This window comes from Erythrolamprus reginae, chromosome 4 (genome assembly GCF_031021105.1).
Source record: "Erythrolamprus reginae isolate rEryReg1 chromosome 4, rEryReg1.hap1, whole genome shotgun sequence".
NCBI lineage: Eukaryota > Metazoa > Chordata > Lepidosauria > Squamata > Dipsadidae > Erythrolamprus > Erythrolamprus reginae.
This window is the reverse complement of record NC_091953.1, coordinates 82,460,852-82,487,482: the sequence shown is the minus strand read 5'-3', so window position 1 is coordinate 82,487,482 and position 26,631 is coordinate 82,460,852. Positions and strand designations below refer to the sequence as shown.

At 43.5% G+C, this 26,631-nt stretch overlaps 1 protein-coding gene across 4 annotated transcripts in view; it reads right to left on the bottom strand.

Annotated features, from left to right (window-relative positions):
* The window catches only part of CTPS2 (CTP synthase 2), a 121,512-nt gene that overhangs the window by 65,890 nt on the left and 28,991 nt on the right, over positions 1-26,631 (bottom strand). For 3 of the 4 annotated variants that reach the window (XM_070750778.1, XM_070750777.1, XM_070750781.1), the window contains exons 2-4: positions 17,792-17,997; positions 14,785-14,955; positions 6,794-6,894 (exon numbers count right to left, since the gene is read on the bottom strand). In XM_070750778.1, coding sequence (XP_070606879.1) covers positions 6,794-6,894; positions 14,785-14,955; positions 17,792-17,997 — 478 coding nt within the window. The remainder of the gene's footprint in view (positions 1-6,793; positions 6,895-14,784; positions 14,956-17,791; positions 17,998-26,631) is intronic. The other variant, XM_070750782.1, reaches the window with a different exon arrangement.

Genomic DNA, 26,631 nt, shown 5'->3' with positions numbered 1-26,631 from the left:
CACTGGAAGGAGAGTCCAACATGGGTATTACTCCAATCCTATTGGTAGAGACTGAGTTAGATTTACATATTAATCTAGCACCGCCCCCTCTGCTCTTCCCATGAGCCAGTTTTAAAAACGAAAGAAACCATAGTAAGAGGATAACCAAATTTTATTATAACAACTCTTAACTGATAACTGACCACTCCGGCGTCCCTGTACCCAAAAACTAACTGGGTGGGTTTGGACTCTCCTTCCAGTGCACTGAGAAGACCGTTCAGGTAGGTACAACGGTTCTTCTCCATTGCATCTGGAAGGAGAGTCCAACATGGGATATACCAGAGATTTACTGCCCATGGGAGGGAGAAGGTCTTGTCAGGGACGTTGGAGATAAGCAAACCCTTTGTAAAACACGCCTCCCAAAAGCTGCCTCTGCTGAGGCAAAGGAGTCCAACTTATAGTGTCTTATGAACGTTGATGGTGCCGACCACGTTGCAGCTCTACAGATGTCATCTATGGACGCCTGGGTAGTCCAAGCCGCCGAAGTCGCCGCACTCCTCGTTGAGTGAGCAGTCACTCCCGTTGGAACCGATTGATTACGGGCCTTGTATGCCTCCGCAATACATTCCCTGATCCAACGACTAATGGACACTGATGACACTCCAAGTCCCTCTTTATCCGAAGCAAAGGAAACAAACAACTTTTCCGATTTCCTAAAAGCTTCTGTGCGTCTGATGTAAATCTTGACCGCACGGCGTACATCAATCTTATGCCACCTTAATTCCGATGGGTGACTGCCGTGGGTGCAAAAGTCTGGAAGAATTAATTCTTGTTTCCTATGAAACTCCGAATTGACCTTCGGAATGAATGAAGGGTCTAATCTCAGCACTACTCGGTCTGGATAAAAGACACAAAGGTCAGGTCGGACAGATAAAGCTGCTAACTCTGACACTCTTCTTGCTGATGTAATGGCCACTAAGAAGGCCGTTTTAATAGACAATGTCCTCAATGGTATAGATCTCATAGGTTCAAACGGTGGTTTGGTCAAGGCTCTGAGAACCAATGTAAGGTCCCACGAAGGAAACCTCCGGATCGGTGGAGAGTGTTGGTTTGTTGCTCCTCGTAGAAAATCCTTCACCCAAGGGTGATAAGCTAAGGAGCGAACGCCTTCCACTCGTATCATGGTCACGAGAGCCGCCACATGTCGTTTCAGAGTATTGGGTGTTAGTCCCCGATCAAGTCCCGTCTGTAAAAACTCCAGAACTGTAATGACCGACGCTTGTTCAGTGTTGATGTTTTGTTTGTCGCAGAAACTGCAAAAGGCCCCCCATGTGGTCTGATAGATCCGAGAAGTAGATGGGCGCCTTGCAGCCTGCATAGTGTCTATGACCTTCTCTGGTAACTTTAGTCCTCGTAACCTGACCCGTTCAAGTGCCAAACGGTCAGTTGGAGCCACTGGGGATCGGGGTGTTGAAGTTCCCCTTGGCTGAGTGATATCAATTGGTCCGGAATCCTCCAAGGGGGTGACATTGATAGTGCCACCAGGTCGGAGAACCACGGTCGTCGAGGCCAGTGTGGGGCTACCAACAACACCTCCGCCCTCTCTCGCAGTAGTTTCTCCACTACCCGCGGTATAAGATTCGTTGGCGGGAATGCGTAAAGTAGTCCTGGCGGCCAGGGTGTCCGGAGAGCGTTGATTCCCTCCGCTCCTGGCTGTGGAAACCGAGTGAAGAACCTCGGAAGTTGGGTGTTCTGGGAGCTGGCGAAAAGATCTACTGTCGGGAGCCCGAACCTCGTCACGGCCTGTTGGAAAATGACCGGGTCCAGCTTCCATTCTGACTGATCCAGCGTGGACCGGCTCAGCCAATCCGCTTGTGTATTGCTGATTCCCGCAATGTGTTCCGCTGTTAAGGACCGTAGATGTTGTTCGGCCCAGCGGAATAGCGCCTCTGTTTCTTCCATGAGACACTGCGACCTTGTACCCCCTTGATGATTCAAGTGGGCCCTGGTCGCCACATTGTCCGTAAGCACCAACACATGTTGTTGATGTACTAAGGGTGCAAATGTCTGTAGAGCTAGGAACACTGCTCTCAATTCTAGAAAGTTTATATTGACTAAAGTGAGTTCCTCTGCTGTCCACAGGCCCTGAGCCATGTGAGCTCCGATGTGGGCCCCCCATCCGGTAAGACTGGCATCGGTGGTCAATATGATCTGATCCTTTGTCTGAAAGGGGGATCCTCTGCTGATTGCTGCAGACATCCACCACTTTAAAGAGTCTCTGACCTTCTGGGGTAAATGGACCTTTCTGTGACAATGGCTCACCTTGATCCGTTGAGCAGGGAGTAGGAACCATTGCAGTGTCCTGATATGGAACCTGGCCCAAGGCACTATGCCAATGGCGGATACCAGGGTTCCTAGTATCTTTGATAGCAGCAAAAAAGGGACTGGTCCCCGCTGAACACTGGATATCAAACGCCTGATGTTGTCTTGTCTCTCCTGTGAAAGTGACACTGTGCCCTCCTGAGTGTCTATAATTGCTCCTAGGTGTAGGAGCCTGGTGGTAGGCACCAGTTGGCTTTTCTCCACGTTGACTGTGAAGCCATGGCGTTCCAGTGTACAGATAGTCTCGTTGAGGTCTCTCTCTGCCGCCACTTTGGATCTGGATAAGATGATAATATCGTCCAGGTAGGCCATGAGTCTTATGGACCTTGCTCTTAAGCTGGCGGTCAGTACGTCCAAAAGTTTCGTAAACGTCCGTGGGGCCGATGACAGGCCGAACGGCATTGCTCTGTATTGGTAATGCCGTCCCTCGGTGCAAAATCGGAGAAACCTGCGATGTTCCGGGTGGATAGGGACGTGCAGGTATGCCTCCTTGAGGTCGATGGACGTTAAGATGTCTTGTTTCCGGATGGAAGCGAGAATGGTCTGCAGCGAGTGCATCCTGAATCTTCGGTATTTTATAAAAAGGTTCAGTTGTTTTAGGTTGAGGATCAACCGGCAACCTCCTGAGGATTTGGGCACGATGAAAATCATGGAGTAGAATCCCCTGCCCTCCTCTTGCTGCGGAACCCGCTCTATAGCCCGGATGTCGAGCAGGTGCGTAATCTCCCTGCGTAGCTGCAGTTTCTTTATAGTGTCCTTTATCCGTGGGCAATGTACAAAGCGGCTGGGTGGTGGTTGGAAGAACTCCAACTTGAGCCCGTGAGTGACCGTGGCTAGGGCCCATTGGTCGGAGGCAGTTGTTTGCCAGACCTTGCCAAAACCCTGTAGTCTGCCTCCTAAGGGTTGGGGCGCGGCCGAGTCACTTCGTGCGTTTGAACCCTCTCTGGTTGTTGCCGCGAAATGGTCTCCTGGACTGATGATAGCCTCTCGGCCTGTCCTGAAAGGACCCGCGGTCGCTTCTATAGGTCTGGTTGTACTGACCCTGGGAGAAGGAACGCTGGCCTTGGTTGGTGTTGGTAGGGTCCCAGCGAAAGGACTGACGCCTTGAGTAAGGGGTAAACCTTCTATCTGGTCGTCTATTGGCCCTGGGGAGAACCTTCCTCTTATCTTTGTCCTCCACTAGCACTTTCTCCAACAGGTCTCCAAAGAGGGTGGAGCCCTGGAAGGGCCCAGAGGCTAGGCACCATTTGGACTTAAGATCTGCCTGCCAGTTTCTCAGCCACAGAAGTCGACGTGAAGATAGCGAAGTTGCCATGCTCCTTGTGGAAAACTTCGCCGCATGAAGAGTAGCGTCTGCCGAGAACTCGGTCGCCGCCAATAATTTACTTAAGTCCTGGCGGAGGCGCCCGTCTTCGGGCCCTAGTCGAGTTTGCATCTCCTTGATCCACATTAGCGACGCTCGATTGATAAACGACGCTGCTGCCGCTGCCCTGAATCCCCAGCCGGACATCAAGTGTGACTTACGCAGCAATGTCTCTGCCTTCCTCTCCTCCGGTCTGAGGCTTTCCCCAGTCTCCGAGGGAACCAAGGCACTTGAAACAAGCGTGACCACTGGCTGGTCAATTGGGGGGAATTCAAGCAGCTTTTCTACCTCCTCGTCAAAGGTATAAAATTTCCTCTCGAGGTTAGAGGGCCCCTGTGCTGCTGCTGGTTGCTGCCAAGGCCTTTTGATGCCCTTTACGAAAATGCCTGAAGCTGGGAAGTGGTCGGACTCGGGTTGGGGTTCCTCAAGCAGCGAGGCCGAGGTCTGGCCTGCCTCAGCGGCCTCTGCCGTCTTAGCGGCGCCCGGGAGATTCATAACTTGCTTGGCCTTTGATAGCAAGGTCTTGAATAATGCTGGTTTAAACAGACCAACTGAGGGTGCCTGATCTGGTGCAGTCTCATCCTCTGAAAGGCCAAACTCCGGGTCACTTTCCTCAAATTGATCCTGCTCTTCCAACAAGGACCCCAAACCCGAGGGGGGCGGTGCCGACCAAGAACATGTGGCTTGCTGATGGGGTCTACTGTATTGCTGAGCCCCGGCCATGTTCTGTGAGTACGCAGAAACAATGAGATCCTGTAGATCTGGAGGCAAACTTTGCCACGCCCCAGGCTGTGTGCGAAGGCCCGCTGCTGTGGGGGTGAAGGTGGCTGCTGGCCCCTGGTAGCTCATTCCTGAAGGCCCCGCCGACCCTGGTCTTGCCCAAGATGTGCTGGGTGAAGGCATGCTCGGAGGCAGGGGCTGAAAATGCCGGTCTGGTGACCAATCTCCCTCTACCCCCGAAGGTAGTTGGGGGTGAGATGGGGTCAGCAGGATGCCTCTGGGTCAGAGGGAGCCCCGCTGGGGAAGATTGCAAGGCAGCCTCCAGCTTTTTTTCTAGCGCCTTAATGCGCTTCTCAGCCTCTTTGAGGGAAGTTGATGAGGCAGATGAGTGGGCTTTGGCCTTCTCTTTAGGCTTGCCCTTAGCCTTTTCTTTAGAAGGGGCAGGAGAGCTTGGGAGATCCTTCCCCTGGTTCTCCTCCATGGTACTCACAAGTGCCAGTCGTTGGGATTAAAGGCTTCTCTGGTGTCTGACCTCCGGTAGCTTATTTCTCGCCCACCTCGTCAGAATCACCCGAAAAAATGGCGCCCTCGGTCTCCCGGGCTCTGCGCCTGCGCACTAGGGCGTTCCAGCCCGTTCGCGCCAATTCCGCCTAGCCGCCAGCCGATTTCGCACCAAAAAGCGCTCTCGCCGCACCAGCGCTCCCCCAAAATGGCGGCGCCCAGCCTCCGCGGCTCCTCGGGCTGCCGTCCGGATCCTCCGACCCTGAGGCTTCTCCTGGCCTCACCGGGGGGCTGTATTGTCTCTGCCGCGTTCTCCACGGAGCTTTCGGAGCTTTCGGCGGCGGCGGCGGCGGCGGCTTTCCCAGTGACGCGCCGCTCCTCTAGCCTCATCAGCTGTGAGGCGCTCATATCCCGTCTTGCGGGCGGCATCGAGCCTCCCAGTGGGGAGGGCGGACCTCCCCACCTTCGGCTGACAGCCTCGGTATGGCCTCGGAGGCCAGGGACCCCCACGCTGGTTGCTCCCCTACGGGGTGTTCCCACTGGGGGAATACAGAACCCCTGGGGAGGATCGTTGGGGGTGATGCCCGCTGAGGGCAGCGACCCCAAAAAGAACCGTCTGGATCCTCCTGTGTCTTCATCCTGAAAAAGAAAGAACAGAAGATTAAAACGGTAATAACATTTAACCACAATTTTTCTAAGTAAACCTTTAAGCTACAACTCAGTATGTCTCTACTCATTGACTGAGTTTTTAAAACTGGCTCATGGGAAGAGCAGAGGGGGCGGTGCTAGATTAATATGTAAATCTAACTCAGTCTCTACCAATAGGATTGGAGTAATACCCATGTTGGACTCTCCTTCCAGATGCAATGGAGAATATGGAAATATACAGTATTAATTGATGCATTGGTGTTCAGATAAATTTTCATAGTATTATTAGATTACTATAATACTATGATAAATATTTAAGAAATGAAGATTTTAAAGCATGGATTTATTAATAGTTGTGTTTTTGGTTTTGCTGGTTGTTTTAGTTTTAATAGTAATAGTTTTTGGTTTTGTTTTATTATTAATTTCTTTTAATAAAAAAGAAGGGATTTTTTTTTCCTAATTAGGAAAAATTTGTATAAGGGTTTTTTGTTTCTTTTAAGACGAATGTATAAGAAGGAGGAGTAGGCATGGCGGCCTATCTGGATTTATAAGAGGATAATGATATTAATTGAACTATAAAATAACAGAATAACATAGTGGGAAGGGACCTTATTATGCCCCAGCACCGAGCCCCAAATAATTACACAATAAGTTGTCTTGGGTGACATCTGTGAATCAGGCGCTGAGGCATGAATATTTACTTATTTATTTATTTATTTATACATACAAACATACATACATACATACACATATATACATACTTCTGTGCCGCCCAATCCCAAAGGGACTGCCGCTTAGACACTGTACTTTATCGCCCACGCCGACAAAAAATTAGAGGGAACATTGCCTGAGGTGAGAGGATTTTACACCATTTTAGTGGCAGTTCTATCTAGCTTTCTGGAATGTCTTCCTGCTAGAGGTAAGGTTATTTCCTACATTAATTGAATTCTGGAAGCAGATGAAAATAGAGCTCTTCTGAAAAGTTCTTAGGACTTGATAGCAGGATTTTAGGTTATTTTCTATGCTTTTTAGAGTTTTTGTATTATTACTTTAATGGTGACCATGGATATTTGAATTGTATTCCTATAAACCTCCAATATATTATATATATTCTTGATTATAATCCCAGGGATTATAATCAAGAATATATATAATAAATAAGCCTTTGCTCATAGCAACATACAGAAAGTTCATACTCACTTCAATTACACATATCTGTGGTTCTTTCTTATCACCATCCACAGGAACTTTGGCCTGATTCATTACCCATTCTTGAACTGCATCAGTAATATGAGGTACAACTGCAAGCCAAATAAAATATTAATTTAACAAAATTGGATAGACACTATTTCATGGAAGTGTTCCAAGTATTAAAGTTATAATTGCATTTATAGCTGTAGCATAATCTTTTCTTGAGATCTTTGAAGATTCTATAATAATCAGATCAAATGAACTAGTAAGAATAAAGTTGCTATGTGAAGTCTTAGAAACCTATTTGCTATTGAATGATAGAAATAACTACAACTTGTGAAGGAATACTTGAATATAACATTTAATAATACACTGCAAACATAAATGCATCAACAGCTATCTGGTAACCAAGGATGGCAATTTGTACCTTCCAAATACAGTGATCCCCCGAGTTTCGCGATCTCGATCTTCGCGAAACGGCTATATCGCGATTTTTTTTAAAAATTAATTTAAAAAACTCCACTTCCGCGTTTGGCTTCGGGAGTCAGCTGGGAAGCGGCGTGGCTGTTTTAAAAGGTCGCCGCCGGCATGGGGGGCTTCCCAGCAGCCCCCCAAACCCGGGTTCGCCCGATCTTGGGGTTTCCCCTTTGCGTGGGCGGCGGGCGGCACCCAGGGAAGGTTCCTTCGGCCGCCGGGCAGCTGATCTGCTCCGCAGCGCGGCAGCAGCGAGGAGCTTTGCGTGGGCAACGGGGAAACCCCATATTCGGCTCCTCGCTGCTGCCGCGCTGCCGAGCAGACCGGCGACCGAAGGAACCTTCCCTGGGTGCCGCCCACGCAAAGGGGAAACCCCAAGACCATGTAAGCTGAAACCGGGCGGTTTGGACTTCCCATTCCTCCAAGTCACTTCACCACTCGTGTCCTGGCTAAACCAGGCGGCAGGAGACAGGCTTTGAGTTTTGGCTGCGGGGGGAGGGAGTTAGGAAAGTCCTACTTCTCCCCCCGCAGCCAAAAACTCAAAGCCTGTCTCCTGCTGCCCGGTTTAGCCAGGACACGAGCGGCGAAATGACTTGGAGGAATGTGAAGCTGAAACCGGGCGGTTTGGACTTCCCATTCCTCCAAGTCACTTCGCCGCTCGTGTCCTGGCTAAACCGGGCAGCAGGAGACAGGCTTTGAGTTTTGGCTGCGGGGGGAGGGAGTTAGGAAAGTCCTACTTCTCCCCCCGCAGCCAAAAACTCAAAGCCTGTCTCCTGCTGTCCGGTTTAGCCAGGACACGAGCGGCGAAATGACTTGGAGGAATGTGAAGCTGAAACCGGGCGGTTTGGACTTCCCATTCCTCCAAGTCACTTCGCCGTTCGTGTCCTGGCTAAACCGGGCAGCAGGAGACAGGCTTTCAGTTTTGGCTGCGGGGGGAGGGAGTTAGGAAAGTCCTACTTCTCCCCCCGCAGCCAAAAACTCAAAGCCTGTCTCCTGCTGCCCGGTTTAGCCAGGACACGAGCGGCGAAATGACTTGGAGGAATGTGAAGCTGAAACCGGGCGGTTTGGACTTCCCATTCCTCCAAGTCACTTCGCCGCTCGTGTCCTGGCTAAACCGGGCAGCAGGAGACAGGCTTTGAGGTTTGGCTGCGGGGGGAGGGAGTTAGGAAAGTCCTACTTCTCCCCCCGCAGCCAAAAACTCAAAGCCTGTCTCCTGCTGCCCGGTTTAGCCAGGACACGAGCGGCGAAATGACTTGGAGGAATGTGAAGCTGAAACCGGGCGGTTTGGACTTCCCATTCCTCCAAGTCACTTTGCCGCTCGTGTCCTGGCTAAACCGGGCAGCAGGAGACAGGCTTTGAGTTTTGGCTGCGGGGGGAGGGAGTTAGGAAAGTCCTACTTCTCCCCCCGCAGCCAAAAACTCAAAGCCTGTCTCCTGCTGCCCGGTTTAGCCAGGACACGAGCGGCGAAGTGACTTAGAGGAATGTGAAGCGGACTTCCCATTCCTCCAAGTCACTTTGCCGCTCGTGTCCTGGCTAAACCGGGCAGCAGGAGACAGGCTTTGAGTTTTTGGCTGCGGGGGGAGAAGTAGGACTTTCCTAACTCGCTCCCCCTGCAGCCAAAACTCAAAGCCTGTCTCCTGCCGCCCGGTTTAGCCAGGACACGAGCGGCGAAGTGACTTGGAGGAATGGGAAGTCCAAACCGCCCGGTTTCAGCTTACATGGTCTTGGGGTTTCCCCTTTGCGTGGGCGGCGGGCGGCACCCAGGGAAGGTTCCTTCGGCCGCCGGTCTGCTCCGCAGCGCGGCAGCAGCGAGGAGCCGAATATGGGGTTTCCCCGTTGCCCACGCAAAGCTCTTCGCTGCTGCCGCGCTGCGGAGCAGATCAGCTGTTGGGCGGTCTTCCCCGCCGCCCACACGCAAACTCCACCATCTGCGCATGTGCGGCCATGGAAAAAGGGGCACGCATGCGCAGATGGTGTTTTTACTTCCGCACCACTACATCCCGAAATATCGATTATCGCGAGGGGTCTTGGAACGGAACCCTCGCGATAATCGGGGGATCACTGTAGTACTTTAAAGGGATTGAAATAAAAACATACATTGGAAAAGAATGGGTTCAATTCTGTCTTCAATTCTGAATAATAATTCTGTAAGTGACAATCATTTATCTAGCAAATGACTAGCTATGTGTTTGAATACTGTTCCATTAAGCATTGTACTATATGCAGCACTTCTTTGAAAGGAGTATAGGAAGTTCTGGGCAGTTAGACTTGTTATTGGTATATAATGAAGTGAATATTGTTTTCTCATCTGTACTGGCTTTCAGTATATAAATATGGAGCTTAGGAACATTATCAAGTGACAAACAATGCAGAATTTTGGAGGTCCTCTCTGGGTATATCCATGAAGTGAAGTCTAGCTTTCAGCTATTAAGGAGAGTGCCCTTTTCGCGTGGCACAATTACTTTCTTCTTACTAGGATCAATCTGAGTCCAACTATAGTCTTATTATCAATTACTGTTTAAGTGTTTAACATACGTTAATTGGTTTAAACCACAGGTGTCAAACTCAATCGCATCATGTGGCATATCATGATGTATCTCAACATTTTTTTCCTTTTGCGGAGCTGGGGTAGGCATGGCCAGTGCATGACGCATTTGACCCATGGGCCGCCAGTTTGACAGGCCTGGTTTAAATAGTTATAAATTAGGGAATTTCCAGGGTGGCGCTATGTCAGACTGGAGCAAAGAAAGCTAGCTGCAGTCTTTGTCTGATTTTCTGAGTGTTGGATTGCCGAAATTGGTGGAGATCGTGGGAATAAAGGGGATAGTCTGCTGCAGATAAGGGAAGGTGCTATTTCCCACTGCAGTGGGTGGAAGACCCTGAAACTGAGCTCAGAAGAGATCAACAGAGAAGGAGATCTGGAGACATGATATTCTAACTTCAGAGAAAGTGAAAAGAATAAATGGGGAATTGCTTGATGAACTTTATTTTATGAATAAAACCTGAATGTTCAGTGTGTATTTAGTGAACCTCTGAAAGAAATCTTGGAAGGACTGATAAGATCCGAGTTTAAGGGAAGCTCAGAGAGAGAGAAACAGGTGGCAATGAATGGGTAAAGAGCGTAAGAGATAAGAAACTAAAGTAAAAAGAACTTTGAAGGAAATTAAATAAGGCATAGAAAACCCTCGAGTTTCTTCATGGGGACTTTCTTTTTGATAAAAGAATAAGATTGGAACAATTTGGAATAACTTTATGTTAGAATGATTGGTTGGAAAGTTGCTGGGAAGAGCAGAAAGGAGAAAGCGGATGTGACGATGCAGACAACATTCTGAAATGGATTGGAGAGTCAAATAGAGGAGGAGATTTATGTGAGATGATAGGCGCAATCTGCGAAGGAAGTAGAGTATAGAGCAGTGGTTTTCAACCTTTTTTGAGCTGCGGCACATTTTTTTACATTTACAAAATCCTGGGGCACACCACCAACCAAAATGACACAAAATGACACCCTAAGACACTCTTCTCTCTTTTTCCATCCCTGTCTCCTCCCCTCCCCCCCCCCGTGTGTGTGTGTATACATACACACTCTTGAACTATTTTCAAAAACAGGTGAGGGCTGGGGTTTTTGTCTCTCTTATTCTTTGGGTGCTTTTTATCATATGCTTTAAATCAAGAGTCACTTCTCTCTTTCTTTTGTTTTTTTCTCTTTCCTCTCATTCTCTATCTCAATTATTTTCTCATTTCTCTTTTTTCCTCCCCTTTTTTCTCTCATTTCTCTCTCTGCCTTCCTCTCCTTTTCTCTCTCTTGCTTTCTTTCCCTCTTGCTTTCTTTTCTCTCTCTCGCTCTCTCTTGCTTTCTTTCTCTCTCTTTTTCTCTCTCACTCTTTCTCTCTTGCTTTCTTTCTCTCTCTTTCTCTATCTCTCTCACTCTCTCTGTCTCTCAGCAAAAAGTTGCGAGACCGGAACCTGAGCTTCCTTCTTCGCGGCACACCTGACCATGTCTCGCGGCACACTAGTGTGCCACGGCACACTGGTTGAAAAACACTGGTATAGAGAACAGAGAGCAGAGGGTGGAATGCAGAGAGCAGAGAGCCTGGAGAATGAGAGAGAAGAAGGACATCAGACATGAAGATGAACTGAAATTGCTGACAGAGGAACAACAGGACCAGGCACCATGAGGTCTGCGAGGCGACACGAGTGATCGGAGAGAAGATATAAAGATCGGAGGATGAGAGCAAAAGGAGATAGGAAAGATCGACCTGGCGAGGTGACCCAAATATAGAGTGGAATGGAGTAAGAGAGGGAGATGACAGAAGTGAACGACGAGGCAACCCAGGGATCGGAGCAGACAGGAATGAATGAGATTGAGAAGTGACAGGAGTGATCGTAGAGGAGTAAAGAGAGTGAGGGGAGTGAAAGGAGAAGCGACAGATTGATCCTGAGCTGTTGCCAGAGGGATTGTTGGATTAACAAACAATGAACAATTAGCGAAGCCGAGAATGAAGGAGTGGTGTGGAATTAGGACACAGTTGGGGTCGCAGAGACCAAAGAATTAAGAAGTGACTGGAGACTGACTTTTTGGAGTGATTTGATCATAAGGCTGTAAAAAGAAAATGGATATAAAGGAGGGATCGAGAAAAAGTGAGGGGTGTGATCAGGGGTGGGCTGCTGCCTGGACCGGGAGGGGTGGGAATGCAGTGGTGTAGCAAAAATTGAGCTCCACCCCAGAGTACCCAATTTGCACTGAAAGATGTTGAAATAAAATGCAGGGCGTCTTGTATAAACCACGCCCACAATGTGGTAGTAAAAAATTTGGTAGCCCTTCACTGAATGTGATTCAACAGTGAGTGGAAAAAATTTATAAGACAAAACCCTCTTGCGCTGAAATGTTGAATTGTGTGTAGATTTGAGAAATAAAGATAAAATCTGTTCAGGAAAAAAGTGGAAAGGAAGGTGTGAGTAACACTTATTATAAAGAAGAAACAAGTAGACTGTGGAGCTGAAACATAATATAGGGAGAAAGAGGACAGATTGAGCTTGATTTATTGATTTTTGTTAGAGGTGAGAGAACTTGGAACAATCTACTAATTAAAAGGTAATAAGGGTAAAAGATTTAAGAAATTAATTACTGAAGTGAAATATTTAACTTGTGTACTATAACTAACTTTTTTTTTCTTTCTGTAACCAAACAGAAGCATATAAATAGGTATTATATATATTGTTTAATATAAATTGGATTTTTTTTTCTCAACAAACTGTAGGAATTAATTATATGAAAATTGACTGATTGGGTTGAATAATTTAATTTGATTAATTATGCGAACTGATATATTGGAACACAGCAATATTTTCTGAGATAGAGAAGAGAGGTAATAATCTCACAATTTAGAAAAGGAAGAGTATATGAAAGATTGCAAGAGAGCTTGGAATAACTTTTTTATAAAACCACAAATGTCATCAACTACTGTTACAAAAACAATAAAAAAATTACCTCAAGAACAGCCTCCCCCTCACCAGCAGGACAGAAATTAATTACGGAGATGACAATGATTGAAAAAGGACAATCAACCACCTCCCTACAGTCAATGCAAGACTCATTGGACAAAATAACAGAATTTATGATCAAATCCCAAGAAGCTTCAGGTAAGACGCAAGAAATGATAGAAAATAACCATGAAGTTATGAAAGGAAACTTCAAGGAACTGAAGGGAGAAATCAGAAGAATTGGAAATAAAATAGAAAACACACAAGAAACAGTAATTGAACATGGACAAAAAATTAAAAAGATCGAGGAAAAAATAGAGAAAGTGGGAAAGAGACAAGAATTAATGGAAGAAAGATTAAGAGTGATAAATAAAGAGTTAGAAGGAGCTATATTCCAATTAGAGCTTGAAAGGGTGACCTAAAATTATAAATTATAAATTAAATTATAAATTAATTAAAGCAACTGCATATAAAGAGAATCAATATAAAATGTTCTACAGATGGCATTTGCCACCGGCGAGATTGGCTAGCTAGAATGTATAAAAATATGAATGTATAAAAATATTGGAAATGTCACCAAAGTGATGGAATTCATTATCATGTGTGGTGGACCTACCCAATACTGTAATAATTTTTTAAAATGGAATAAAATGCATAAATGGTTAAAAGAAGTAATATAACACAAAAGAAATATGAAGCCAAAAACATTTTACTAGGTATATTCAATGGAAAAATGGGAGGAAAAACCATTGATATACAATTTTGCATATACTAATGGAACAAGAATAATGTTATCATAACATCTGAAGCAGGATGAAGTGCCAGATGAAAAATCTATCATTAGAAAAATATTAGAATGTGCAGAATTAGATATACTAACATATGAATTAAATGACAAACAAGACTCAGAATTTTATGAGGACTGGAATATGTTTTACCATGGATAGAGAAAAAAGAAATCAGAGGGAAAGGAAGGTATATAAATGTACATAGTTACAAATATAAATAAAGGGAAAAATAAAGTTCTTAAAATAAAGAATGAATATTTAAGTAAAGATACATAAGGAATAGAAGTAATGTATATGTTAAGAGGTAATGCTAATTAACAGTTAAACAGATTGATAATTGAGAACTCTAGAGGAAATACAGTTTAACTTACTTGAATATACATTTAAATATGACATCAACACAACGTATCCTTTTTTCCTTTTTTTCTCATTGTTTTTGTGTTTTAATGTTTTGTTTGTATTGTTTTGTTTAGTTTGTATTTTAATGTCTTAAATGTCTTTTTTAATGTTTGTATTTAAGTATAATTTATAACTATTTAAATAATAATATTTTTTATTAAACATGCCCTTTCCTTAATGACTTTGTATTTTAGTTTTTTATTTATTTTAGTCCTATTGGAATTGGGCAGTAGATAAATCCAATTAAATAAATAAATATTGATACTGAAAAACAGGAGTCCCCAATCCCCAGGCCATGGACCGGTATCAGTCCATGGTCTGTTAGGAACTGGGCCACAAAGCTAGAGCGGGTGAGTGAGTGAAACCAAAACCATCCCACCTGTCCGTGGAAAACGACTTCCACAAAACTGGTCCCCGATACCAAAAAGGTTGGTATGGGGAGAAATACTAATTTTTTCCCTATTGGTTCTGTGGACATGGCTTGGTGGGCATGGCAGGGGAAGGATACTACAAAATCCCCATTCCCTCCCCACTCTGGGGCCAGCCAGAGGTGGTATTTGCTGGTTCTCCCACTACCAGCTCTCCAGAAACTGTCAGAACCTGCTGAATTGCACCACCAGGACCACTGCTCTAAAACATTCAAAGAATAAGTTTAATTTTTGAAAGTTATACCACATTGTTAAAAATACAGTGAACTATTTCACAATTAGTGCTAATCCTTGAGTTTTTATATACTTTACTGAGTAAATTAGAATTGACGGGGTTTATACAAATTTACCACCATGAATTGAACAATTATATGCACTGTATCTCAGGAAAAAAGTGAAATAATTTGCTTTTTTTTTTACAGAAACATACCTTGAACAGTTTTTCCCAAGTAATCTCCATGCCTTTCTTTATTGATGACATGCTGGTAGATCTTTCCAGTAGTGATGTTATTATCCTTGTAAAGGCTAATATCTAAGAATCTTTCATAGTTCCCCAAGTCTAGATCAACTTCTCCACCATCATTTAGTACAAAAACTTCACCTGAAAAAAACAAAGCAGTGATTCTGAAATATACAAAATACTTGGCAAAATATGCCATATTGCATTTTTATTAAGATACAATAGACATTCTACTAAATAATACTCCTTAGTAGTAGAAGGAGAAAATTAAGGTATTTCTAGTGTAATTTTTGCTTATAATCATGAACTCAAATTTACTATTTACATGTATAATCATGCATACACACAGAGATTGCATACCTATGGTGTATACAGTACATGTACAGTAATATATTTCATGTAGTGCAATCATAAGCATATTTAATCAAAGGTAAATATTGCTTAATTAACTGAACACACTCTTAATAAGAATGCTTATGACTGAGATCTAAATATCTATGGAGATTCTCAAACTTCCAGGTCATAGTTGTCCCAAAGGTGCTTTTTCAAGAGGCAATTGGGCTTTCTATTTTTTCTTTGAAGACATTTTGCTTCTCTTCCAGAAGCTTCTTCAGCTCTAACTGCATGATAGGGAATGAAAGGATTATACATTATACCTGTGCATTCTTTTAGCAGGTTATTAAGGTCACCTGGAGGTTTATCTTTGTTATCAGGTCACCAGGGTGCTTCAAATGGGTTTGGAGCCTTCTTAGAACTGTTAAAAGGACTGTGTTGTAGATTGGAGATAGATTAAGTCGTACCCCTCCTCCTCTGCTGAGAGAGGACTGTTCAATTTTGACATAGATTGCCTCTTTGACTCCTCTTTCAAACAGGTGGTCCTCTCTGTCCAAAATGTGGACTTTTCTGTCTTCAAAAGAGTGGCCTGTATCTTTTAAATGCAGATCTGTATTTAAAATGTTTAATTATCTAAATTCACCTATTTTTCCTATAAGATATATTGGATTGGAAAATTATTTTTTCTGAATTAACAAAGAAATCATAAGATTTGGTTTTACATTATTACCACTAATTATATTTTTATACTGCATCTTTTCTAGGCATATAGATATGTTTTATATTTCTACAATAAATTGTAATTTGTATTTCAATACTAAAAGGTTGAAATCAGAGAGATTGCACTTTATGAAATAAACCTAGTTTGGCATAGTGGTTAAAGAACCCAGGCTATAATCTGAAGAATGGGAATTCTAGCCCCATTTTAGGCAAGAATGCAGCGGCATGACCTTGTGCTAGTTATCCTTTCTCGGGCTTGAGAAGAAGGAAATGGCAAACCATTTCCAAAGATGCTGCTAAGAAAACTCCTACAATATAAAGAATACTAAGGAACTGAAAAGAGAGTAGAAAAGAGCAATAAAGATGCTAAAGAGCTGGCAGAAATCCAAACTTAAAATAAGAAGGGACTTTCTGACCACAAGACCTATTGAATAGTTTAAAAGGCTGTCTTTTAGGGGTTGGGCATTGTATCACTGGAAATCTTCAAACCAAGTTAGATATCCATTGGTCTGAGATATTGCATGATTCCTTCCATGGCAGGAAGTTGAATTAGAGCTCTGGAGATCTTCATTGTAGTAAATATAAAGTTGCATAGAAAATCAAATATGCATTATCACATAAAACAGTCTCTAAGCTGTTTACAGAGTCAGCATATTGCCCCCAACCATTTGGGTTCTCATTTTATCCACCTTGGAAGTATGGAAGGCTGAATCAACCTTGAGCCTGGTGAGATTTGAACTGCCAAATTGCAGGCAGCCAGCAGAAGTAGCCTGCAGTACTACACTCTAACCACTGTGCCACCATGGCTCACCAATAATCTAATCTACAAAACTATAGATAAAAATGTATGGCAAATCTTTTGAGATGGTCAAAACTATTGTGAGTGGTCCATGTCTGGCTCAGCTGGTCACAGATTTTGAGGAACAGGAGACGGATAAGTACTGGCATCGCAGGCTAGTGTTCTTGCCATCTGAGTCTGAGAGTGAAGAGGAATTGGAAACTGAGGGACCATCATAGACTGCAGCACCCCCAGTTATGGGATGTAGTGAGTCAAAGGACAAGGGAGAATTAGAGGAGGAGGACTCCCTGTTAGATGCAAGGATCAGGAGAATGTGGTCTAGGCAGGAATATCTTAAAATGAGAGATTCGTGGCGTTAATAGATCTATGGGACACTTGGCCACGGCTTGGCAGTATACTGTATAAGGGACATTTTGAAGGGAAGGGGGCATAGTGAACAACATTCCTCATAATGGCCGTTGGTGCATTGAAGCTGAGAGACTTTCCTGCTTTCACAGACTCCTTGTTCATGCCATTCCCAGCTTTTACAAAGCTTCAGTGAAATCGTAAGCTTGGTCAAAGTGCCAGAATCATTTCAAGGACTGATTAATGATTCTTGGCTTGCAGCCCAGGAACTTATCTCTGCTCATTACTGGGAATGCTTCCAGCATAGAATTCCTTAGAGCTAAACAGTTTTCGCCTGACTTTGTGTTCACCAATAATACTTTTGCAATGGATCAATGTTTGAACAGGGTGTATTATGGCTTTTATTTCTGATCCGACTCACCTAGACAAAAAAAAACTTCATGGGATCTAGGAAAAATCAAACAGCTTTTGATATTTTATGGGATTTATTATTAATTCGTGGTGACATAGATTGTACTAACTTGTGATTAAGGTTACCACCTCAACTCTCTACTGCACAGGAGTATAGCAAGCAGATGATTTCAAATACTGTTCAAAATAAGGGCCTTAAAATGTCATTTATGACCATCAGATTTTATTCTCTACAGGCAGTATAATAAGCTATAAACAAGGTTGAAATAAATGAAATTTAGATTTAAATATTTCTGCGTAAAAGGGCAACGGAATTAATAAAATATATGTTCTGGAATTTCATTTTGTAAAAAGAGTTGTCATAAATACCATGTTCATATGGTGAGAACGTTCCAGCATCTATGTTAATGTAGGGATCTATTTTGATTGCAGTTACTCGGAGGCCACATGATTTCAGGATGGTACCTATGCTACTTGCAATAATTCCTTTGCCAATACCCGAAATGACACCACCAGTTACCAGGATATATTTCATGGGGAAGTTATGGATATGCTGTATCACTTGAACTGGAATCCTAAAAATGAAAAGGTTATATACAGATATCTTTATTCACACAGGAAGTAACTATCATAACATATAATATGAATTTAGCACAGCACGATTAAAATTAAGAATTAAATAATAACTGCATTTATTTATAGTAATTATTTGCCATCCAAATAAACTGCAAATAATAGACAACTAAAATAGCAATAGCATTTAGACATATACTGCTTCACTCTAAGCGTTTTACAGAATCAGCACGTTGCTCCCAACAATCTGGGTCCTCATTTTACCCACCTCAGAAGGATGGAAGGCTAAGTCAATCTTGAGCCTAGTGAAATTCAATCTGCTAAACTGCTGGCAGTTTCCAGTCAGCAGAAGTAGCCTGCACTGCTGTATTCTAACCACTGTACCACCACAGCTAAAGGTTTACCAGTTTAACAAATAGTAGAATATTTAAAAAGAAGATGCAGCGATGTAAGATGTACATGCCACTTCAACCAAATGTATTTTTAATTCATGGAACTGACTAGAAGAGATCTAGAAATAGATACGCAAGAATGTCAATGAAAATGTGTGAATGGAAAGTGCTGTTGCAATTCCTGCTAGAAAAGAAAAATGCAATGTTAGCGATCCTGAGAAAGAAGACATTAAAACAGCCAGGATTTTTTTTACAAAATAAATGGCATACTTTGAATTGACATTGTGTCGTGTAATTTCAGGTCGATTCAGTTTTCTTGGCAACAATATAAAACAGTTTTACCACTGCTTTCATCGATGGCAATGTTTCTCAACATTGGCAACTTTGAGATTGTGAGCTTCAACTCCCAGAATTCCCCAATCAGCAAGGAGTTTGAAGCTTTTCAACATCTTTTTAAACCCAATCTACATTTTTCATAGAGGTCTCAGGGTTAGGGTTAGGGTTAATCAGGCCTAGCATCTAGGTCAGGGACTGGCAAATGCTGTTATGCATATCTCCTGGGAACCTAAATGAAAAATATAATTTTGATTTCCATATTTCAAACAGGAAATTGCAAAAGATGAAAAAGTGCAAAAAAGTGCAACTCATGTGTTCAAGAAAACAGCTGAATGCTAAATAGAGTGATACCTCGTCTTACGAACTTAATTGGTTCCAGGACGAAGTTCGTAAGGTGAAAAGTTCGTAAGACAAAACAATGTTTCCCATAGGAATCAATGGAAAGGCGAATAATGCATGCAAGCCCATTAGGAAAATCCAAACCATTATGGCTTTTTTAAAAAATCAGCGTCCCCCAGTGCCCGTTGTCCGCTTCCTCGCTGGGGAAAGCGGCCCTGAAGCGGCCTCCGGGCCTATCAGCCCCGCAGCCCTTGTGAGCCAAGCCAGCCAGCGGGCCGGTCATCCCTTCGGCGCACAAGACAGCCACAACACACACACCCGCCATCGCCCCCTCCGGGCAACCTCAGCCATCTGCTCTCCCCATCCGCCCACAGCTTTATTTCCTCGCCAATTCCACCCGTTCGGCCCCGGCTATGAAGGAGTCTCCGTGACGTCAAAGCCCCAACCCAATTGATGTCATCAGAATCCCAGCCATCAATGGGGGGGCTCAAAATAGATGCCTCTGAGCCCAAAATGCCTGCCCCAGTGCATGCAGCGGCTCCCCTGCCTTGGATGCCCTCCGCTTGGGCTTTGTTTCCCACCCCTCCCCTTGGCAAGGAAGTGGGCTGCCCGGGGTTGATGGGATTCCCTGCCTCGGGACTGGCACTGCAAGCAAAAGAAGGCGGGGAATCTCATTTCCCATTTGCTTGCCGCACCCGCTGGGATTCCCCACCTCCTTTTGCTTGCGGCTCTCCCTGGGTCGCCCCATCGCCTTAAAGCATGTAGCCCTAACACGGAGCAGGATTAAACCTGTGATTATTATAGCCGCCTTTCTCCCTCCCGCCTCCGGGGAAGAAGGAAGCAACGAAGCAGGAACCTGGGACTGCAGCAACCCACGCCCCTCCTCCCCACAACCGCTTGTAGCTGTGGGCCCTTTAATCGGCCCTTGCTCTGCACCAGATGAACCCTCGGCTCCAAATGGGACACAAGACGTGTTTACAATGCCCCCCCATTCCCCGTTTTTTTGTTTCCACGCGTGCACTCACTTCCCACGAGCGTGTCAAGAAAGGTTTGGACACGAATCCAGGCTACCAAAATCCCCCTTCATGGCAGCCCCCGGGCTGAGAAAGCATCAGTTTGGGGCCGTGTCGGCCGTCCAGATGTTTGTGACCCTCATCGCCCGCCCACCTCAAATACCAACACTCAAACATGTGTGTGTGTGTCCGCAATGGCCGCAGCCTTTCCAAAGACTTGAGGAACAACCCGAGCCGGGCGCGCACACCCATCCTTTGGGAAAAGAAAAGAGGGGGGAGAACCACCAAATCCCCCTCCTCTATTGGCATTGGGAAGCCAGGCGGAACCACTTATACGCCAGCCTGAGCCACGGCTGCCTGCCCCACCAGGGGGGATCCTCCGAATCACAAACACCTTCATCAGCTGCTGCACTGCTGAAGTCATCTAAGTACGTCTCACTGAAAGTCAGGCACTGTCGCCTTAAAGCAGTAAATCCCCCGCAGCTGCAAGCAGTTGTGGGGAGGAGGGGCGCAGGTTGCTGCAGTCCCAGGTTCCTGCTTCGTTGCTTCCTTCTTCCCCGGAGGTGGGAGGGAGAAAGGCGGCTATAATAATCGTGGGTTCAATCCTGCTCCATGTTAGGGCTACGTGCTTCAAGGCGACAGGGCGACCCAGAGAGCCACAAGCAAAAGGAGGCGGGGAATCCCAACAGGGGCGGCAAGCAAATGGGAAATTGGATTCTCCACCTTCTTTTGCTTTGCAGCGCCAGTCCCCTGCCAACCCCAGGCAGCCCATCTTCTTGCCAGGGGGAGGGGCAGGAAACAAAGCCCAAGTGGAGGACATTCAAAGCGGGGGAGCCGCTACGCACACCGGGGCAGATATTTTGGGCTCAGAGGCATCTATTTTTAGCCTCCCCATTGATGGCTGGGATTACGACGACGTCAGTTGGGTTGGGGCTTTGATGTCACAGAGACTCCTTTCTGGCCGGGGCTGAAAGGGCGGAGTTGGCGAGGAAATAAAGCCACGGGCGGATGGGGAGAGCAGCCGGACTGAGGTCGACTGGAGGGGGTGACAGTGGCGGCGGGGGGGGGGGGTGTAGCCGTCTTGTGCGCCGAATGGATGATCAGCCAGCTGGCTGGCTCAGTTCACAAGGCCTGCGGGGCTGACGGTCCCGGAGGCCACTTCACGGCGGGCTCGGGTTTGTAAGATGAAAAGGATTCTTAAAACGAGGCAAACAAATCTTAAACCCCAGGTTCATATCACGAAAAGTTCGTATGAAGAGGCATTCGTAAGACGAGGTATCACTGTACCTCTCTTCTTTCAGATTAGGAAATGTCAACACTAAGGAGTCTCAAAGAAGTTTTAATAGCTGTTAAGTGGTTAGGGGAGAAATATAAAAGACACTTCAGCAGTAAAAAGAATTAAATTTGCCATATATGGTAGATAATGAAGATGAGAGAAGGCTTAAAGTAGTTAGGACAAGAGAAAGTCTAAGTTTTTCTCCAAGGATGCAAGGACTTCTGGGATATCCTTCACCTTTACTAACCATTTTCCTGAATAAGAATTATGAGACTCTCCTTTGAGACAATCTGCTGGCAAGTGTTTTCAGTATTTTCATTTTATCATGCATGGTAGAAATGTTTGCATCTGCTGACACCCATTGAAAAAACAAAAAATTGCATATCATGAATTTGACTATTTTTTCTTATTTGTCAAGCAAAGACAATAAAAACAACTAATTACAATGGTACCCCAGTACTCAACTGCTTTGAGACTCATTTAATTTGGTATTCAATGCATTTTTTTTAAAAAAAAATTGTCTCAGTATTTGTTATTTGTTTGATACTCAATGCTCAAGTTAAAATTTGTTGGTGTCTTGTGACTTGTTACCCTTTCCAACCAAAATAAAGGTGATACATTATTGGTAGCTCTTGCACTGTACACACACCCTTGTAGTCTTATCTTAGTTTCTGTTAACATTTTGTATATTTTTGCACATTTTCTCATCAATACAGGTAAACCAAAGTTTCTCTTTTATTTAATCTATTTATTAATTTTTAGGTTTATTTCTCATGTTAAGTAATGATATATACTGTATAACCCTATCATTTTACCTAAAATATGCATTATATTTAGTTTGGAAGTGCATTCAATTTATTTGCATTATTCCTTATGGGAAAAAAATTGTTCAGTACTCAACATTTTTGGTACTCATCGTGCCTCCTAAAACCAAGTAACAATCAGTACCGAGGTAGCACTTATAGACTTAGATGCAAAGGTTCTTCAAATCCACCCTTGGTTATGAGCATGGACCAAGAAATAGCAAAGGGCCTAGTATTCCCATCCAAGGAAGATATACTTAAAAGGTTTTAGCTTGGAAGAGTGACAGAATGTGATAAAGTTTTATGCACTTGTATGTAATGTAAGGAAAGTGACAGAAAAACCACTTCATATCTATAATATTAGAACCAGAGATCATCATGTGAGATTGAATAGAGAGATCAGAAGAAGCACTTCAGCATCTATTGGGTACCGTAGTTAAACTGTGAGGATTTTTAAAAATATACAATAAAGATAAAAGATAGAAAGATACAAAGGAACCGTCCCCTGCCTCTATCCCAGTGGTTGGTCAGATCCCACAGAGTCGGCCTTCTCCAGGTCCCGTCAGCCAAGCAATGTTGCCTGGCAGGGCCTAGGGGAAGGGCCTTCTCTGTGGCGGCTCTGGTCCTTTGGAATCAACTCCCCCCGAGATTCGCACCGCCCCCACACTCCTAGTCTTTTGAAAGGTTTTAAAACAAGCCTTTGCCAGCAGGCCTGGGGCTGTTGAGCACTGACTTTCTGCTCCGGCTGATAGTATGACTGCAAGTGGATGAATTTGGTTGATTTAGACTTAGGTTTTATGTTTGGGTTTCACAAATTTTGTACTTTGTATCTGATTTTATCTTGTAAGCCACCCTGAGTGTGCTGGAGAAGGGCGGCCTAGAAATCCAAATAAATAAATAACATAAATATTGGTTGCACAAATCAATAGCTTGAAAACAATATGATATAAACTCAAGATAAAAAAGGTTGTTAATTGCTTCCAGGCATATATTATGTCCAATATCTGAGGAAGTATATCTTTCAATACCCATTCCTGGAGATTAACACTGGCAGGATCTACAAATTGACTGATGGAACAGTATGATAAATCATCTTATAAACTAAAAAAGGACCAATTTTTTTTTAAAAAAATTCCTTTAAACAACTGTATGATAGATATTTAACTGATTAAAGATTTTTATTATGAAACAATTTAAAATATAACAGTTGGATTTCTGTGTTAAGCATATTGCCAAGTGAGTGGGGTTTTCTTTTAACTTTCATCCCTTTTATGTTAATTCTCCATCTCTATTTTGCCATAACTTTGGATCTTCTTTCCTAGGAAATGCTGTATACTTTAAAATCCAACAAAATAGCAATAGCAATAGCTCTTAGACTTATATATACAACTTCTAAGTGCTTTACAGCCCTCTCTAACTGTTCTGTCTGGGTCCCCCCAAACGCCAACACCAACCAAAAAGAGTATCCAGACACACTGGTAAAAAGCAAAGGCAGTTTATATACTGGAAAGCAAACACAGGTAACAAAAACTGTTCTTACAGACAGGAACACGATGCAGTTTCACAGAGGTTTCACGAAGGCCAGGCAATAAAACAGGATTCTTGCTGGCAAAAACAACTCCTCCCCCAAGTCTTCCAGGCTTCTAGGCCACAAGCCAAGATCAGAGATGCCAAGAATTGAAGCAAGGTCACAGGACTCCCAGTTGATAACTCTCCACAAGACTGTAAGGGCGGGCCTGCCTTTTCAACCCTGCTGAGGAGAACCACACCCAAACCCAGCTGTTGCCAATTCAGGGATGGAAATATCTTTCTAATTGGCCCCTTCTTTGAGCTGCACGTCTCTGCCTCATGTCTATTATAGCCTGTGCATCTTCATCCAATGAATCAAGGCTACTAGCTTGGGAGAGCCCCCCCCCAGGGGTCTCAGGCTGCTCTCCCTCCTCCTCCTCCTGACGTTCCTCTCCCCCGTCTGCCTGGTCCTCTCCCTCCTGGTCACTGTCCTCCTCCTCTGGGAATGGATCCGGCAGAGCTCCAGCCAGTCCCTGAGGAGCCTCAGGCTGAATCACAACACTAACCAGGTTCTTAAGTAGAAAAGTTTGTAAGAAGCAGCAATTTTCCCCTTAGGAATCAATGTAAAAGCATAATTATCTATTTATGTTTGGATATGTATGTGTTGTTTGCTTTTTTAAATATGATAGGGTTTTTATGTGCTTTTTAATATTAGATTTGTTTTCGCTAGAATATTGTTTTTATTGTTGTTGTGAGCCGCCCCGAGTCTTCGGAGAGGGGCGGCATACAAATCTAATAAATTGAATTGAATTGAAATAATCTGTGCGATTGGAGAAATCACAGGGAGGGTGGAGGCCCTCTTTCCTCCCGGGAGATTCTGAGAGGCCCCATGGAGGCTTCTCCCGTTTTCCAGCCCTGTTTTCTCCCAGGAGATTCCTAGAGAGGTCCCACAGAGGCTTCTCCCTGCCTTTTCTGGTTACAGTTTTGGAGGCTCAGGTTTGTAAGTGGAAAATGGTTATTGAGAAAAGGCAAAAAAATCTTGAACACCCGGTTCTTATCTAGAAAAGTTCATAAGTAGAGGCATTTGTAGGTAGAGGTACCATTGTGTTAATAATTTAAGAACTGCAGTGATTCATTTAACAAATGTGGCAAGAAAAGTCATAAAATGGACCAGACTCACTTAAATTTCTCACTTAACAACCTAAATTTTGGGTTTGATTGTGGTCGTAAGTTGAAGACTATCTTTATTTTACTCTCTAAGGAACTGCTAGAACTTAATGTGGAGTTGCTATTTTTTAGTAATGAATACAGCAGTTGTATGATTGCAAGGCAAAGAACCAAGCAGTTTAGCTTATTCTAATGTAACTGTCAAATATGTAAATATAATTTGACATGTCAAATATCTAAATGTGTTTATGAAATGGTTGTTTGGTTTCTCCAATGTAAAGGTCTGCCTATATATTAGTAGTCTATATATTAGAATCATTTTTCTTTTTCTACGCAGATCTGTGTATTGGGGAAACAAAACAACCACTTCATAGATGCATGGCACAACATAGGAGAACAAGCCCATTAGGGCAAGAACAAGAAAGTTCAGTTGTCTCTTGAAAAAAACACCTTTGGGACAACGATGACCTGGATGATTGAGAATCTCCATAGACAATTGTAGCAAAAAAATGGAGCAAAACTCACTTAACAAATGTCTCACAGAATTTTGGGCTCAATTGTGGTTGTAAATTGAGGACTATTGGTATACAGTGTTCCCTCAATTTTTGCGGGGGATGCGTTCCGAGACCACCCGCAAAAGTAGAATTTCCGCAAAGTAGAGATGCGGAAGTAAATACACTACTTTTGGCTATTAACAGTATCACAAGCCTTCCCTTAACACTTTAAACCCCTAAATTACAATTTTCAATTCCCTTAGCAACCATTTAGATTATTACTCACCATGTTTATTTATTAAAGTTTATTAAAAAAATATTTATTAAATGTGGATGAAAGTTTGGTGATGACATATGACATCATCGGGCGGGAAAAACCGTGGTATAGGGGGGGAAACCGCAAAGTATTTTTTAATTAATATTTTTGAAAAACCGTGGTATAGACTTTTCGCGAAGTTCGAACCCGTGAAAATCGAGGGAACACTGTATATACATTCACATAGCATAATCTTGCCCAGAGTAAGAATAGCAATACTTTTTATGTATCTGGGATTGCTGAAGTCATGCTGCCTGAAGCCAATGTAAACATTGAGACTGCTGAGCCTGGTCCCCACTCCTGGTTTAAGATACTTTGTGGATATAATTTATGTATAATGAAATCATTATGAACAAATCAAATGCAATTATATCTACTATGTGCTTAATATATATTGCACTTGTACTTTGACAGTTATTTCAGATTTATTTGCCAACAATCCTTTGGGAAAGTTTTGCACTATTCTTATTTAAAAAATGAACATTCCTGAGAAACTTCTGCCAAGACAATAGACTGCTTATTAACAGCAAAATCTATGTTGCAGCATTTTATTTATGTAGATTTAGTCTTCTACAAGTAGTTAAATTTTTTAAAAGCTACATTTCATTGTTAATCCTAGAAAGTAATTTAAACAGTTATAATTAGTTCCTATGCATTTTATTCAAAAGCAATGGCCAAGAAATTCATTATCAAGGTTACTTAGTGGATATCAATTGCGTTCAGAAAGATAATTGTAATCATTAATTGTTGATCCTACTGGAGATCACCAAGGCTACAGGTTTAAAGCGGAAGTCAAAAATGTCCCAGAAAGTCAGTGATTAACTGTAACTCTCCTAAGAAAGCTTTCTGGGAGCATCCATTAACTTCATACATGCAAAGCTTGATTAAATGAGCCATTTAGATACAATCCTCTTGACTCTTTCAAAATAATACATGGAAGTTATTTAATTTTAGTTGGCAAACTTATTTTGCGTTCAATTTTCCCCCTATA